General features: G+C 37.3%; 1 protein-coding gene across 1 annotated transcript; it reads left to right on the top strand.

Moving 5' to 3' along the window:
- The first annotated feature begins 10,326 nt into the window (after positions 1-10,326).
- LOC121742926 (ethylene-responsive transcription factor ERF106-like) lies at positions 10,327-11,301 on the top strand. The gene has a single exon (XM_042136062.1). It carries the CDS (start codon positions 10,541-10,543, stop codon positions 11,060-11,062), a length of 522 nt encoding a protein of 173 aa, XP_041991996.1. The 5' UTR covers positions 10,327-10,540; the 3' UTR covers positions 11,063-11,301.
- Positions 11,302-16,486: the final 5,185 nt, after the last annotated feature.

Genomic DNA, 16,486 nt, shown 5'->3' with positions numbered 1-16,486 from the left:
TCTCTAGGCCCGTTCGATTTGAAATGGGTCAAATCAACCGAATGACACGTTAGTTTTGATAATTTTTAGTTTTGATAATTTTTTCACTCAATTTCACAATAAAACTCATGACGTCACTATTAATCATTAGATTATCAAATCACACACAAGATCTAGCACCCCTGAGAATGCACGGATGTTAATATTTACTACCAACTTATTAGTAATAAGTAATCATTTTTTCTCTCTTAAAAATATCTCATAATTTTAAATTCATTTAACTATCTCAATTTAAATTATTCGTTCACGGAACATGGAGTGTCAATCTAAAGTTAATTTATTAAATTTTCATACATTTCGATTATCAGTTGAATATCAATATAATTATCAAGATATATCAATATAATACATATACAATGTCAATATTAAATTATATTGATATATTAATATAATTATATTTATATATAACGATTATATGTCTTAAATTTGATGGTTGTTATTATCATTTTAATTTTAAGCACTGAAATATGAAATTATACATGAATATTAGAGATCATTAAATCTCTAAAATATTATGGTCTATAATTAGTAATTAGCATTTGGTTACAATTCTATACATAAATATTTATCATTGTTGTTACTTCAATAACTCGAGTCATAATTCTCGAGCTAATTAAAAAGGTTTGCGTTACAATTCCAGTACTTTAAAAAAGCTTTTCATGTTTTGTAAACATATCATTGATTTTGATATAAATTTGGAACAAGATATATAAGTACAAGATATTTATACAACTTTTAAGCTTAGGCTAAAAAGTCACCATTGGATAAAAAAGTCTATAATACTGTATAAAATAACTCGAAAAAATAATACTCCGTACATCGAATTTTTAATTTATAGGAGCATTATAAGGTGTTTTAATTCATATAGTCTTTTTCATGACTATCATTGGTGGAATTAATCTCATTTATTGATTATATCGACAATAGAATATGTATTTTAAGGGGTACACACTAAAATCTCTTACTCTATTTAGCACGTACATAGTTCGTACACTTAAAGAGTGTAATCAAATGCAAATTCGAAATATTGTATAAACTTCAAACTATCATCTAACCGTTAAAAAATTTCAATAAGTGAGTGACAAAATAATAGCAATAAAAAATGTCAAAACAATGTCAATTGTTGATGTTGTGTTATTTTATCATACGTTGACTTTTCTAGTGATCTAAATCATAATTTTGAGTTTGTACAATATTTAGAGTTTACATTTTATCACTACCTCTCCATTAATAGCAAAGATTTTAATAAAACTCATATACTGATTGCTAAAAGAAAATTCGTCAATAATTTTGAAATCACACAATATTATTTTTTCTTTAATAGTGACATAATCTTTTGATTGGTAGTAGCGGAAAAATTTGGGACTGAAAATATCTCCTGCTGTGACTTTTCTAGATATAGAGTATTTTGTTTGATTCGATTAAATTCTTGCTACTGTCAAAAGAAATTATGTAACGCCAGTTTTTCCTCCTTCGAAAAATATTAGTCAAATGTATTTTGCTGCTAACTAAAATATCATCCTATAACCGCAGACTTTGTTTTATAGTATCATGGTTAAAGCCAAATTAATTTCAAAATTGGTACAGTACTAATATTAATATTTATAATTAACAGTTAATTATTAATGTAACGAGGCAACAAACGAAAGAATGTGGGACCAAGTCATTCCTCCCACTTGACAAGTAAGAATAGACCTATGTGCAGCAACTTGCAATGGCATCGTATACTATCCTATTACTCGCACTTTTCTTTTCGACTCGTCGTAAATTATTTGTAGAGTATTATTAATATTTAAAATAAAAAATAAAATATTTAAATAATACATATTTAAATATTTTATTATTAAGTGATCTCTCAGTGAACTCTCATTACATTTAAAATACTAATTTAAATACACTAAAAAATCATCCCGAATAACGACTCCAAAATGAAAAGCGCGAGTTATACGGGACAGAAGGAGTATTGTATTTCCTCGTCTCATAAAAATAAAAGGATTTTTTTTCATCCGTATCATAAAAATAGTTAATATCTACTTCTGAAAATCTTTTCATCTTCTCTTTTATTTTATTATTTATGGATCCCGTCATTTACTACATTATTTCAACTATTTTTTCTCATTTTCTCTTACTTTACAAATTACGCATTAAAATATGTATTATTTCCAAATAGCCTATTTCTATAGACGGAGGGAGTAATTAATGCTTATGCATATTAACATGTAAATTATCACCGTGTCAGACTATTAGCACAACTCAATTGTAGAATAGCATATCTTGGTGGTTGAATAATACTCCCTCCGTCCCGGACTACTTGCACTTATTTCCTTTCTGGGCGTCCCAAGTTATTTGCACTCTTTCCATTTTTAGTAAAAATTATCACCTACAGCCGCAATTGTTGACTTTGCTATACACTCATTCTTTAATCTCCGTGCCGAAAAGGAAATGTGCGAGTAGTCCTGGACGGAGGGAGTATCAAATAAGCTTGATAATAATTCAATCCAATAGAGTAGGCATGCACACGGGTCGGAAACCGTCGGTTCCGGTTCATGAACCGATGGTTCACGGTTCATCATTCCTATGAACCGGAACCGGCCCACCAAGGGTCCCAGCGGTTTCGGTTCCGATTCAAAAAACCGCCGGTTTACGGTGCAGTTCAAAACCGCCGGTTTTTGGCCTGAACCACCTGTTCCGGGCCGGTTCGGCGGTTCGTCAAATTTTTTTTTGCATTTTTTTATTTGTTTATCTATGAAATGTGCGTAAATAAAATTAAAAAAACACGATGAAAGTTGAAATTTTATTGAGATTACAAGTTACAACAATTACAAATCACAAAAACCTTTAGGTCTTGAAGTCTTAAACAAAAATTTAAATACAACGAGACTACTAGTCAACAACGAAGCTAATTACAAATTACAAAAAAAAATTAGAAGCTCTGAACAATAAATTTATAAGTATATATACTCTTAGTCGGCGAAGGAAATCTTTCTACATAACTAAATTGAGGACACATTTAGCAATTCAACTTTAAATGTTGAGTTTAGTCTAACAATCAACAATTATAGTAGAATTGTCAAAAGTTTCCCGGATTTAGACTTATAGAGAAATCTCTTTCATCGACTAGAGTATATACAAATACAATTTTTTAATTGTATTTGCATATTTTTAAAGTAGAAACAAATGGGAAAAAAAAAGAAATAAAGGAAAAATGACTTGAGTTCAACTTCAATTTAAAATTTAAGTTGAGCTGCCTACGTATCCTCAATGCTCATTTGCATTAGGGAATCAAAGCCCACGTAGTTCTCTTACCTTACTTACCTATTTGGCTTGGCCGGCGGTTGACGGTTGGCCTACGATTCATCCCCGGTGACTTCTTCGTGTGATCCCTCCTGACGATCATCCCAATCATTTTCTTGTTCTCTGACGTCAGCTTTGGCCCAATCATTAAGTAACATCACGGCTTCCATATTTTTCGCGGAGAGCTTACTTCTTGATTCATCCAACGCACGCGAGCCAACACTAAAAGCGAACTCGACGGCGACAGTGGAAGCCGGAACAGAAAAAATCTCCTTGGCCATTGACGCAAGTATGGGAAAATCTTTCTCGTGTATTCCCCACCAATCGAGGACGTCGATTTGGGCGGGAGGAGTAGGACCTTCATCACCAAAGGAAAAGAGTGAATCAAAATATAAATATAACTCACTTACCATACCTGAGGACCTTCCGCCGGTGTTGTAGCTGTATAGGTCGGCTAATTGGGATTGCTCGTCGGAGTCATTATAATCGGCTTGAAATGCGAAGACAAAGTTATGTTGTTGAGGAGGGGGAGGTCTTCTGACTTGGTGGGTACTGTTATACTTGGTTTCATATTCGGTGTAGAGAGCACGCAAGTTAAACTCGAAGGTTTGTTGGATAATTGACCGGTTCGGGAGGTTTATTTGAAATGTTTCTGAGAGGTCTACTCCGAATTCGTCACTGGTATCCGATTGCAATGCTTTAAGTGGACCAAGATCAATAGACCTCAAATTGGTATAATAAAAATCTAAAATCTTGGAGGTACCGGCTAATTTCCATTTTGGATCCAAGACCTTTGCAATCAAAAACACCGTTGGAATCTCACTGAAATACTTAAACCATTTCTCAATCATATAATATAAAACACACATAAATTCAGGTGAAGAGTAAGCATTTTTCATCGCAGTTTTAAAACTAAGTGATATATACATGCAATGCTTTAAAACACGAACAACAGTGCAATAATAAACATCCGATAATTCAACAGTTGCATTTTTGAAATATTTGAACAATTTAAATAAAACCATGCTATGATCCCAACAACTATGCGAAAGATATAGATCATGAACAAGATAGGTTCTAAAAAAATCACACAAAGAATCTTTATGCATCAAAGTAGAATTCAGACAATCATATGTCGAATTCCATCTATGAGACACATCCATGGTAAAATTCGTATATCTTACATTCTTTTGATGGCAATACTTCTTCCAAGCTTTGCCAACAGGTGGCTTTTGATGGATTAATCTAACTGCAGTTCTAATAGGACTAACATGCTTTTGCCATAATTCAAGCGCATCTTGTACACATAAATTCAAAATATGACATATGCATCTTTGATGAAAATACTTACCTCCAATAACCGGAGCACAAGCCGCAATCAAGTCATTAATACTTACAGTGTTAGCAGTTGCATTATCAAAACCAATAGAAAATATCTTATTGCATAATTGAAATTCATTCAAAACATAAATAATTAAAGAAGAAATTTCGGGTGCAGTGTGTGGTGTCTCAAATTCTCTAAAACCAATTAAACGTTTGTTCAAAGTCCAACTATTATCCACAGAGTGAACCGTAATTCCATTTATAAATGCCGGTTAAAACAATCAGTCCATACATCTGAGCAAATGTTTCTCTTGTGTCCCAAGTTTAGTAAATAACGTGGTAATTCAACTTTTTTCTCCAAACATTGTCTAACGGTAGATCGTTGAACGGTCATTCGACCTACTCTTTTGATAGCTACGTTCAAACCACTTTGCATAGTAACCTCAAATTTTTTGTCATCATAAACATTAAAAGGAAAATGCTTCATTGCAGCCCATCTAGTCATAACGTCAGCAAAAAAATTTTTGATCATATTTAAAAAGAGGCGTACCTGACGAACCTGAGCCACCGGGTTGGAAGTTTAGTTGGGTTTGGGTAGAGGTAGTGCCACATTCTACCGGATGTTTTGTTACCAAATGACGACGGAGGGTGCCATATCCCCCACCACTTGCAAATTTGTAGACTTTATCTCAGTAGTTACAATATGCATGAAACGCCAATGTTTCTTCTAAAGAGTGCGGATCATGAGGACTTGGAATCACCACCGGGACCTTCTTGTAGTGTTTAACAAAAATATCAGATTTCAAAGTTTTTGTAGTTATAGTGGGTGGAGGGGGAGGAGGCATGTCCTCATTTCCGCCGGTGCTAGACGGAATATGAGAATGAGATCTATCATCATTGTTGTCCGAGTCCGACGATATAGACACGTCGTACTCTTCATCTTGTTGTTGGGAACTATCACCGCCCCTCCCCCCACCTTGATGCATTTCAGCGAGTAGCATGGTCATCATATGATCTTCTTCTATCTATAAATATTATATAAGTTGAAGTTTTAATTAGGAACACAAAAAAAATTAAAAAACTCAATCTTATGAAATTATGAATTGTACAAATAATTTTATTTTTTAGAACTTACTTGCATGCGTTTAGCCACCACTCGGGAAACCTCTTCCATAACTTCTCGACGACTAGGTCGCCTTGATTTTGAGGGACGACTACTTTGATCTTGGGCAATTCCTTTGCTCCGATCACCATGTCCCGGTCCACCACGAGAAGAAGACATAGCGCAAAATGAAAATAGTATGAAATATGGAGTATTGAATAAATGGTAAATTACGAACACAACAACAAATATAGTAGTAAGTAGTAACTAGTAAACAACTTGAGCAATTAGAGAAAATGAGGAGAGCATAGAGAAATTGATATTGAGAGAAGGAAATCCTTGTTAACATAAGAATGGGGTGAGTAAAAATGATGGGGGAAGTAGGATATTTATAGGACTAAAATTGGAAGAAATAAAAAATTCAAATTTCAAATTCGGCCGGTTTACCGCTTAAACCGGCGGTTCAGTCCACGGTTTCTGAAGGAAACCGGCGGTTTCTGATCTGTTTTCAGGCCTATACACTGCCACTTACGCTCTGCCACCTGAAAAAGCACCGGAACCGTCGGAAACCGGCGGTTTTTCTGCACACCTCGCCTGCAACCCTACGCCCTAGCCGGAATCTGCCCGTTTGGACCGTTGAGCCGCCGGTTTTGAACCGCCTATTACGGTTCGTCATATTCCTGAACCTGAACTGGCCCGCTTGAACCGCCGAACCGCCGGTTCCAGTTCAGGTTCATGAACCGGCGGTTCAAAATCACCGGTTAACCGCCGGGTCGGTTCGGTTTGTGCATGCCTACAAGCCTAATTTACATGGTTAAAATATGATATGAATCTGGACCTAATCTATTAAGGAAATTCTCAATATGAACACAAAATTGGCCTTTTACCTTCGAAGCTGAATCGTACACAACATGGTCTGAGACGATATAATATGAATTAACATGACACGATAATAATCCAATGATAACCCAAACCTAATTTACATGGTTAAAATATGATATTAATCGATAAAAACCTGATTTACACGAATAAACACATGATATTACACTGTTAAACTCGATTCACGGGAACCCAGAAGGAGGGAGTATTTGTTTTCCCAAACAAAACGAAGAGAATTACTAAAGGTCAGTTTGATGCTTTTCTTGAGAACTGACGTTATCAATGGGTGTTATGAGATGAGAAACATGAGCTGAAAATGAAAAAAATAAGAGCTAGTGATTTTATACAAGGTGTTAGACATGCCAGAAAAAAAAACGAGTACGGTCCTTTATTGATTTTGGAATTTATTCAGTATTAATAATTTTAATTATGACAAAATTTACCAGGATGACTTAATTTACCGAAAGTCATTGATTAATTAGTTGATAGTGATTTAGGCCACCCGCAACGCGTCCTGCGGGTAGCTCGTATCTCGTCCCGCCGACACGTCTCACCCCGTCTAGTTCCGGTTTCGCCGAGACGCCCGTCCCACCGACACGTCTCGGTGGCTGGCTCGCCACGCGCCTGAGCCACGTGGCGCGAGCTGGCGCCACGCGTGACGCCCACTCGCCGGCCCGCTAGTGGGCTTCGTCACACTGGCGCAATAAATCATTTTTTTAAAAAAAATTGAATTTAATAAAAAAATTTAAAAAAATGAAAACGGTAATATTACCGTTTTTTTCGAGCCTTTTTTATTTATTTTTATTTTTTTACTCTATAAATACTCATATTTCATCCTCATTACACACAAACACACATCTATTCTTCCCAAATCATCTCCATTTCCTCTCCAATTTCCATCTAACCTCTCCAATTTTCATCACAAAATGTCCGGCGACGGAAACGGGGGTGGCTCCGGCGGTTTGACATCAACGCGTTTGGCAAATGGGGGGCATGTACAATGTCTTGGGTGGTTCCGGTTCGTCGACGCCGGGCATCCAGGGATTCGCAGGGATTATCCCAAATTCGGGAGGATTATCCGGTTGAACCCACTCCGGAAAGAGGACGAGGCGGTCGAAGCTCCAGGGCATTCGACGCCGAGGAGGAAGAGGCCGAGGTGGCCGAGGAGGAGGAGGATGTTAGCCGACATCCGTACAGCCGCAAGGACACGATGGCTGTGTACAACGCCTGGATCAGCGTCTCGTACGATCCCATCATCGCGAATCAACAAACCCGGAAGTGCTTCTGGGAAAAGGTCACCGAGACCTACAACGAGATTAAGCCGAAGGGGTCCCACCGCCGCACATTGAAGATGCTCCGCGCTCACTTTGACCGAGTCGACAGAGAGGTCAAAAAATTCTGCGGCATCTACAAGAACGAAGCGGCTCATTACCAAAGCGGAGCCACGGGAGCCGACATTCTGAGATCGGCTTTGCGAGTCTATTTCGACGACACCGGCAAAGAATTCAGACATGTCGATGTTTGGGATGCCGTCAAAGACGAGGAAAGGTGGGGCGGCGGTGTCCAGTCCAGCACGGGCTCGACCTCGAAGAGCAAGAAGCACACGACGGGCGGCCAATACTCGTCTAATGGGGGCAGTTCAGGCAGCGCCGCACAAGAGGTTGCCTCGCAGGAGGTTGAGGGCACGGCGGATGATGCAGGGGGGTCCTCCCGTGGGCGCCGTCGGCCGCAAGGGTTCAAGGCGGCGAAGGAGGCTAAAGGGAGGAGGGGCCGAGGCGAATCAAGCCAGACGGGCTCCCAAGGGCTGCCCTCCTTCTTAATGTCCATGTACTTCACCGCCACGATGGCGAACACTTCTCGCATGACGTCTGCCCAATTTCAAGCCCATCATGCTGGCATTGTGTATCTGACGGGACAACTCGGTATTCCGCCTCCACCGCCTCCCTCGGGAAATGATTCGCCGGCGGAGTAGTTTTTATAATTTCTATAAAATTGTATTTTAAACTATGTCTTTTTTTATTTATTTTGCCACGAATTTAATTATGTAATTTTTTTTTAGGATTTTAAGTTGTAATTTTATTTTATTTAATGAAGTGTGTTTTTATTAAATGAATTTGTTGGAAATAAAAATAAAAAATGAAATTGAATGAATAGTTAAGGGATGAGATAGTTAAGACACAGATAAGAGATGGAGGGTTGCAGGTTTTGTCTCTTAGTTAAGAGATGAAGTAAAAAGTACACTGGGGCTCATGAATAGTTAAGAGATGAGACGGATAAGAGACAGAGTTGCGGATGGCCTTAGTGGGCATGTTTAGAGATGTTTATGTATCTTATTTGCATGTTGATGTGTGCATCTAGTAATAGAATTTTTTATATAGAATTATATATACTCCCTTTGTCTATGAAAAATAGACAAGTTTTGCCATTTTGATCCGTCCAAAAAAAATAGACTAAGTTCAAAAAGGAAAGTTTTCAACCAATACTAACCCTACACATCATTCTAAATGTGGACCCCACAATACACTAACACTCATTTCACCACCTTTTCCTTCCCTCCGTCTTACTTTTCCTATCTCTCTATTACTTTATCAATTACTCCATCCGTCCGCAAAATAGGAGTCCCGTTTTTCCATTTTAGTCCGTTCGCGAATAGGAGTCCCGGTTCACTTTTACCATAAATGGTAATAGGGTCACACCTTCAACTAACTCATTAGATTCACATTTCATTTAAAACTAATTTTTACAAGTGGGACCTCTATTCCAGTAATTTTTTTTCACCCATTTTTTTTAACATTTCTTAAAACTCGTGCCGCCAAGGAATGAGACTCCTAATGGCGGACGAAGGGAATATATATTAAAACCCGTGTCATTCACAATCTTGTCTATTAAAACCCGTGTCATTCACAATCTTGTCTATTTTTCGTGGACGTAGGGAGTGCAATTTTGTTGACTATGTTGGAGTGTTTCTTATTGAACACTCCTCTTAAACACCAGCATGGGCGCCCTCAACACCGCTTCACTTGGTTGGTTTAGTGTTAATCTCTTCGGTCTCCATTAAATGTCTCATATTTTTTATTTAGACGGTCTTTAATAAATGTCTCATGTCATTCTAGTTCTACCGAATGCATTGTTCCAGTTCGCGATCTAACTTCGCAGACATCTGCTCCCATAAGGCGTCCGAGATGAGCTTGTCAATTGTACCGCATCACCATCAAAAGCCATTTTTATCCAAAAGTGTGAAAATTAGGTGTGGTCGTGTGGAAAAGTGAAGTAAGAAAAATAGATGAAAAAAAAAGAAAAGAAATAGTAGTGTATTTTATAGGAAAAATATATAAAAATAAATAAATAAATTAGTTAAAAATGCATGACGGCGCGCAATAGGCACCGAGCGACTGCCGTCCGCCTCACACCCAAGCCCGTTCCCTCGGCACCCGCCACCACCCTCCCACAGCTCGCTGCACCGTAAGTGCTCTAAATGCGCGGTGTGATGATTAATCTAACAATTTGGTTGACACATAAAAACGTACAGTAGGCTCATTACTAATAATGAAAACTTTTGGATTTATGATTAAACAAAGGGCCCCACAAGAGGATTTTGATCTTGCAACCACACATACGAAAATTTTCTGTCCCCAGCTACTTATTAACAGAAACAACTCAACTTCAAACGTTTCCCACACGCACCTTCGCAACAAACACATTACACACATCATCATATTACATTACATTCCTCTCTCTATATATGTCCCATTCCTCTTCTCCTTCACTAATATCTTGTAGTATTTCTTTGCTTAGTTTAGTGTTTTGCTTGTTCGCAAATTTATTAACGACTCTTTTACTCACTCACTGCACCTTCAGTTTGAACATTTCTTTTGTATCGAAAAAGTTACCAAAGAGTCAAGTATGATGGCAAATTCTGATGAGTTCTTAACTTTAGATCTCATACGCCAACACCTTTTTGAGGACTTCACTTGTGCCGACTACAACTTCGACAATTTCGACGTTTACTTCTCCGACGCCTCCCCTTCCTCGTCTTCTTCGAACCCGAACCGGCCCGGTTCGGATTTCCGATCCGATTTCTTTGAAGTCGAACCGAAACCCGAAATTTGTCCTCCAACGAAACCCCACCCGGACAGAATTTCCGGGCAGGGTAGGCGTTACCGGGGGGTGAGGAGGAGGCCGTGGGGGAAGTACGCGGCCGAGATTCGGGACCCGGCCCGGAAATCGAGCCGGGTGTGGCTCGGGACGTACGAGACGGCGGTGGACGCGGCGCGGGCGTATGACTGCGCGGCGTTCAAGATAAGGGGGAGCAAGGCAATCTTGAACTTCCCCATGGACGCCGGGAAAATGGGGCCGCCGGCCTCGGCCGGAAGGAAGAGGAGGAGAGAGAAGCGTGGAGACGGCGGTGGCAATCGGGCTTCTTGATTGACATTTAAATCGATGCTATGAAAAGTCAAGGAAGTGATTGTGTTGAACAAGAGACCTGTGATTGAGATCGATGTTGAAATCCAGGGAACTTACTTTTCAATGGGAGAGAATATGAGTGGTGGTTAATTAGTGAGAAGAGATTAGTATAGTAGGTACTTAGTATAATAAAAATGTCAAGATATGCACACATTATACTATATTAGGTAAGAAGTATTGTTGAAAGTTTTTTGTTTTTAGATGTCCTCTTCGTGAATTCTAAGTCTCTAGTTTTTTTTTTGGTACAAGGTTGCGGGCGGCACCGAAAAGAGAAACTAACGAATATAAAAAACATCTAATTTATCATAAAGCAACCAACTGCTGATACTCATCGGTGGATTATTTAAAACATGAACTTCTCTAGGAAAGCTATATACATAATGCGACAAAATTAGTTGTAAAGTTATCTTCTCTGTGCATATGACATACCACAACAAACTCGAAATTCTGGAGTTGGACCAGTACCTTGTGCATTATGGAGCGACAATTGACAAAGATATCAAAATGTCCTAGAATCACAGCGGCTTCAATAGGGGTAATTACCACTTACCAACATGCAACACCTCCTCTTCTCTATACTCCTTTCCTCAAGTAATAAATGTCCGATTTTTGGGGTAGACCCAGATTTCTAAAAATTACTTAATTTTATTAAAAAAATGAATAGATAAATTAGTGAAATATATATTAGGAATAATTGTAAAAAATAGTAAAAAGTAAAATATGTTAGATATTTTGAATAAAAAAGAAAAAAATGAGAAATATAATGGCGGGAGTATATTACTCCACTTTTAAGTTATTAGAATTGCTATAATCGGTTGAGTGTCATCATTGACGTCCAATTCATCACGTCGCCATATGGTTCGTGACTCGAAAGCCAGATAAAGAAAATTAGAAAAAAATAATAACTAAAAATTGATATATAGCTAATGGATGTCTATCATAATTCATTTTCATGAGTGAGAAGAAGTATATTCGCAAACATATTCTTATTAATTGAAGTTGGCTTTATAATAAAACTCTCTCCATTCCGCGTTTAATTTTTACACTCGTTTTTGAAACAATAGTAAGAATAATAAATAGGTAAAGTAAAAAAAAGTAAATAAAACAGAATAACGTAAAAAAATACTATTTTGCATATCTTCTCTATATTATTATGTTTCTTAAGTCATATTCTCTACCTTCTTTATATTATTTTCTCTTTTTATTTTATTTTTTCTGTTTTTAACTTAATTAATATAGAATGGAGGAAGTAAAGGCAGGAAAGTGTATTATGCATAAAAAAACGAACTTTTTCACTTTGTAATCTACAGTGGATTCATGGAAACTACCATAAAGTGTGTACGGTTTATATTATTAAAGTTGAATATTTTCCCTGATACTTTTTTGAGCTGAGATCAATCGTGTCTGGTGAACTTTAATATAATTTAATATACTATGATTTTGAACTAGTTCTATTAAATAAAGGATGACAATATTGGTCCCCAATTAAACGTTGCCAGACCCCACCATTCCAATTATGTCAAAAAATAAATTTGTGATCCATTTCATTTTATATTAATAAAAAGCATCAATAATTGAGGTTGTAACAAAAATATAACAGCCAACAATTTTCATTAATTAACGGCTCATACTTTAAAAAAATTAGAATTTAATAAACATCTTTCTGGAGGGAAACAGTTAGGTTTGCGTTGGAGCTATATCCAGATTAAACATGAAAAACAGAGAAATAGGGCAGTTGTAACTTGTAAGGTTAGATCAATACAGAATAACATGAGCTGTATCCAGATTACCAGATGGATTGAGACGGTCAATAAATATCTTAATTTTTTTTACTATTCAAATTTTCCTAATAGTACCGTTTAGGCCTGTCAAAATGGATACCCGATATCCGAACCCGAAATATCGGGTAATTGGATACCTCGGGTTTCAGGATCGGGTATAGGATTTTTGGATTATTGGGTATCAGGTATACCCAAATTATCCGAATCACCTGATTTTTTTAATTTTCTTTTAAATTTAATAAATTATGTATTTATTTTATTATTTAAAAAATTAATATGTACTCCCAAAATCCTTCACTCTTAAGTTTTATTTCTAATAATTTTTAGTAGTTTTTTATGGGGTAATTCTTTTTTAGTTCTTAGGGGTTTTTTAAATTCCATAAGTGTACTGGGCTTTTTTTTTTATTCCAGCTTTGGGAGAGACGCATGACCCTCATGCGTTGCCCGTTAATGAAACGCATGACCGCGATGCGTTTTAGTGTAAGACGCATGAAAGACATGCGCCGTTCAATTTTTTTAATTTTTTTAGAAGACGCAGGAGGGTCATGCGTCTTCGAATAAAATGCATGAAAGACATGCGTCGCTTAATTTTTTTAATTTTTTAGACGACGCATAACCCTCATGCGTCTTAGGGTAAAACGCATGAGGCTCATGCGTCTCTATTTTAAACAAAACAGACGCGAAGCAGAGGCAGTAGCTCATTCTGCGCGAGAGAAAGAGAGAAAGGGGCAGGCGATTTCCGGTGATTATCGACGATTTCCGGCAATTTCCCCTTATATTTCGGTAAGTTTTGTTCAATCTTTCAACATTCCTCCCTTACTTGTTGTTTATTTGCATAATATTAGGGTTTCTAATAAATTTATCTTAAATTTACTAAATTAGGGTTTATAGATAAAAATTGTCTCTAATTGTTGTTGGTTTGTAAATATTTTTTTCAGAAATCATGCAAGTATTTGTGAGTTTATATTGGGGTGGTAGAATAGTTCAACTTCCTCAAGTGGGTATTGGTTATGATCCACCTCGTGCGAGAGCCTCCATCGTATTGAATTCGTGGGTTTCATTATCTGAATTAGTTGCAATGATATGTGCTAAGATAAGAATAGATTCATATCAACACTCCATTGAAATATCATGGAGGCATTGTCTCTTTGGTATCAGTATGAGTTATATATGTACTGGGGTTGACAGTGATGAAAGTGTGATGTTTATGTTTTCTGGGCACTTGGGCTTGCTATACATGCTTTCCAAGAGTGCCAACCAGTTTTAACAATAGACGGGACTCACCTTCGAGGAAGATTTAAAGGTAAGTTGCTTGTTGCTTGTGGTGTTGATGCTAACAAGAAATGTCTGCCGATTGCATATGCTGTTGTTGATGAAGAAACCAGCGACAGTTGAGAGTGGTTTTTGGATCATGTAAGAATTCATGTGGTGAAATACCAAAGGGAGGTGTGCATCATTTCGGACAGGCATAAAGGAATCCTTAAGGCTATGCGTTCTGATGAATGGAAAAAGTCGTCGATATGTCACCACAAATTTTGTTTGATCCATTTGAGGAAAAATATCTTGACGAAATGTAAGGGCACTAATGTGAAAGGCATGGTATGGGCATTGGGTGTCACAACTCAAGTACGTAAATACATGCGAAGGTGACGTGCACTACGGGAGGAAAGTCTTGTTGCGGTACAAGAGCTCAACAAAGCCAAAAAAAGAAAATTGGTCTCTTTGTTATGATGATGAACTGAGATAGGGGGTGACCTCAACACACATGTCAGAGAGCTACAACAAAGTGTTGAAAGGTATAAGAGAGTTGCCAATTAGAGCTTTGGTTGATCTGACATTTTGGAGAACAGTGCAATCGTGGGCAGATAGAAAAATAGAAATACAACATACCGAAGGTCGGTTAACCCCGTGGGCGAGGGACAAACTTGCTGAGAATGATGCGAATGGGCAAATACATTACTGTTCAGTGCTTGACCGAGAACTAGGGCATTACCAAATTCTAAGTCGTCCACGTTTAGAAAATGGACATGCAAAGTGCAATAACAAACAAGAGGTCGGGTTTAGGGATTCAAAGTGCACTTGTGGGAAGTGCCAGATGTGGAGAGTTCCTTGTTCACATGCTTGCGCTGTTGCTAAAGATAGAGGTAACGCTATGTTTGAACTCATTGATAAACACAACCACAAAGCTACATGGGAAGCACAGTACTTTGGTGGCCCATTTCACGCACCAAGACACGAAGACTATTGGGCTAAACCTGGATGTAAATTTCGTATCACCCCTGAGCAGTTGCTTCCTCGAAAGCGCGGACGAGGCAGAACAAGGAGGATTCCTAATCAAACGGATGTCCGCGAGGAAGATGAACCGAGAGCTCCCCGCAAGTGCAGGAATTGCGGCGTAGAGGGGCATGACCGAAGAAATTGCTCAGTCGGTCGTGTTATGTAGGAGTTGTTGACATTTGCAGAAGGATCCTCCCACTTCTTGCAGTGCAGGTATTTACCTTTATTTGTTGGATCGTGTTATGGGAAATCATACTCTTTCTGTTGTAACAGGACTTGTTGGTGAAGACAGTGTTTTTACTGCAGTTGGATAAAAAGCATGTTGCTACCTTGCTGGACCTTTTTTATGTAATGGTTTTCTCAATTTGGGATGGGTTGGTTGAGTAATTGAGCTTTGAGTACAATATTATTTTGTCTAATTGGGCGTACCTAATGATTTTCTTAATCTTAATTGAGTATACTATTATTTTGTCTTATTCTATATTCTCACATTTGGTGATGGTAACAAACATTAAATGAGAAATTATTCGGAACACAAAAAAGACATTTTTATGGAATCGTGATTTCGTATGTAATGGATCAAAAAAATGTTATTTTAATAGTACGAGTACAAAATAAGCCTTTTTTATCTATAGTAATTAGTTTAAAAAATTAATTTATTTTATATATTTTACAAATTTTAAGGATCATTAGTTATTAATTATAGTACTACTATTAATCTAGCGAGAGAAGCCCAACGAATGTCAGATGCAAAGCCCCGCACCTCATTAAGATCATATATACATGATTACTTGAAAATTGATTTTAAAAGTTGGTCTATAAAACCAGAATTTAGTCAAAGTTGAATAATTTATGAATAAGTATGTCTTGTTTATTCTTGTAAATTTGTATTCCCTTTAGTTGTATTTCTAGCTACATCTTCAAAGAAGTAAGCAACGTGCCACCAACGTAATAAAAAGACATTCTTATAAAAATAATTGCAAGAATTCATCTTAAAATATGTCACCATAAACCTGTTAATCAAGTATCAAAACATCAATATATAATGAAAAATGACCTACTTATACTACGATGGGGTGTATTTCGATGGTTCAATCCCCTTATTCTTCCTGGTTGACAATCTCTTGTACACTTTGCTCATGTACTTCCCAACCCCGACGCGTGATGAACCCTCCGCAACTGGTCGAGGTTGGACATGGATGTTCTGAACAACCTCTTCTTCCTCATTTTCCTCTTCTCTGTCATTATTTTCTTCTTCTCCTTCATCATCATCATCTTCTTCTTCAACTCGTACAGGAGGTACAAACTGATAATTTTGGAAGAATGA

This window comes from Salvia splendens, chromosome 8, assembly GCF_004379255.2.
Source record: "Salvia splendens isolate huo1 chromosome 8, SspV2, whole genome shotgun sequence".
Taxonomy (NCBI): Eukaryota; Viridiplantae; Streptophyta; class Magnoliopsida; order Lamiales; family Lamiaceae; genus Salvia; species Salvia splendens.
This window is presented reverse-complemented; position numbering and strand designations above follow the sequence as displayed.

Excerpts from the sequence above, each read along its gene's own strand:
- LOC121742926 (XM_042136062.1), top strand. The coding sequence starts at position 10,541 with ATGATGGCAAATTCTGATGAGTTCTTAACTTTAGATCTCATACGCCAA.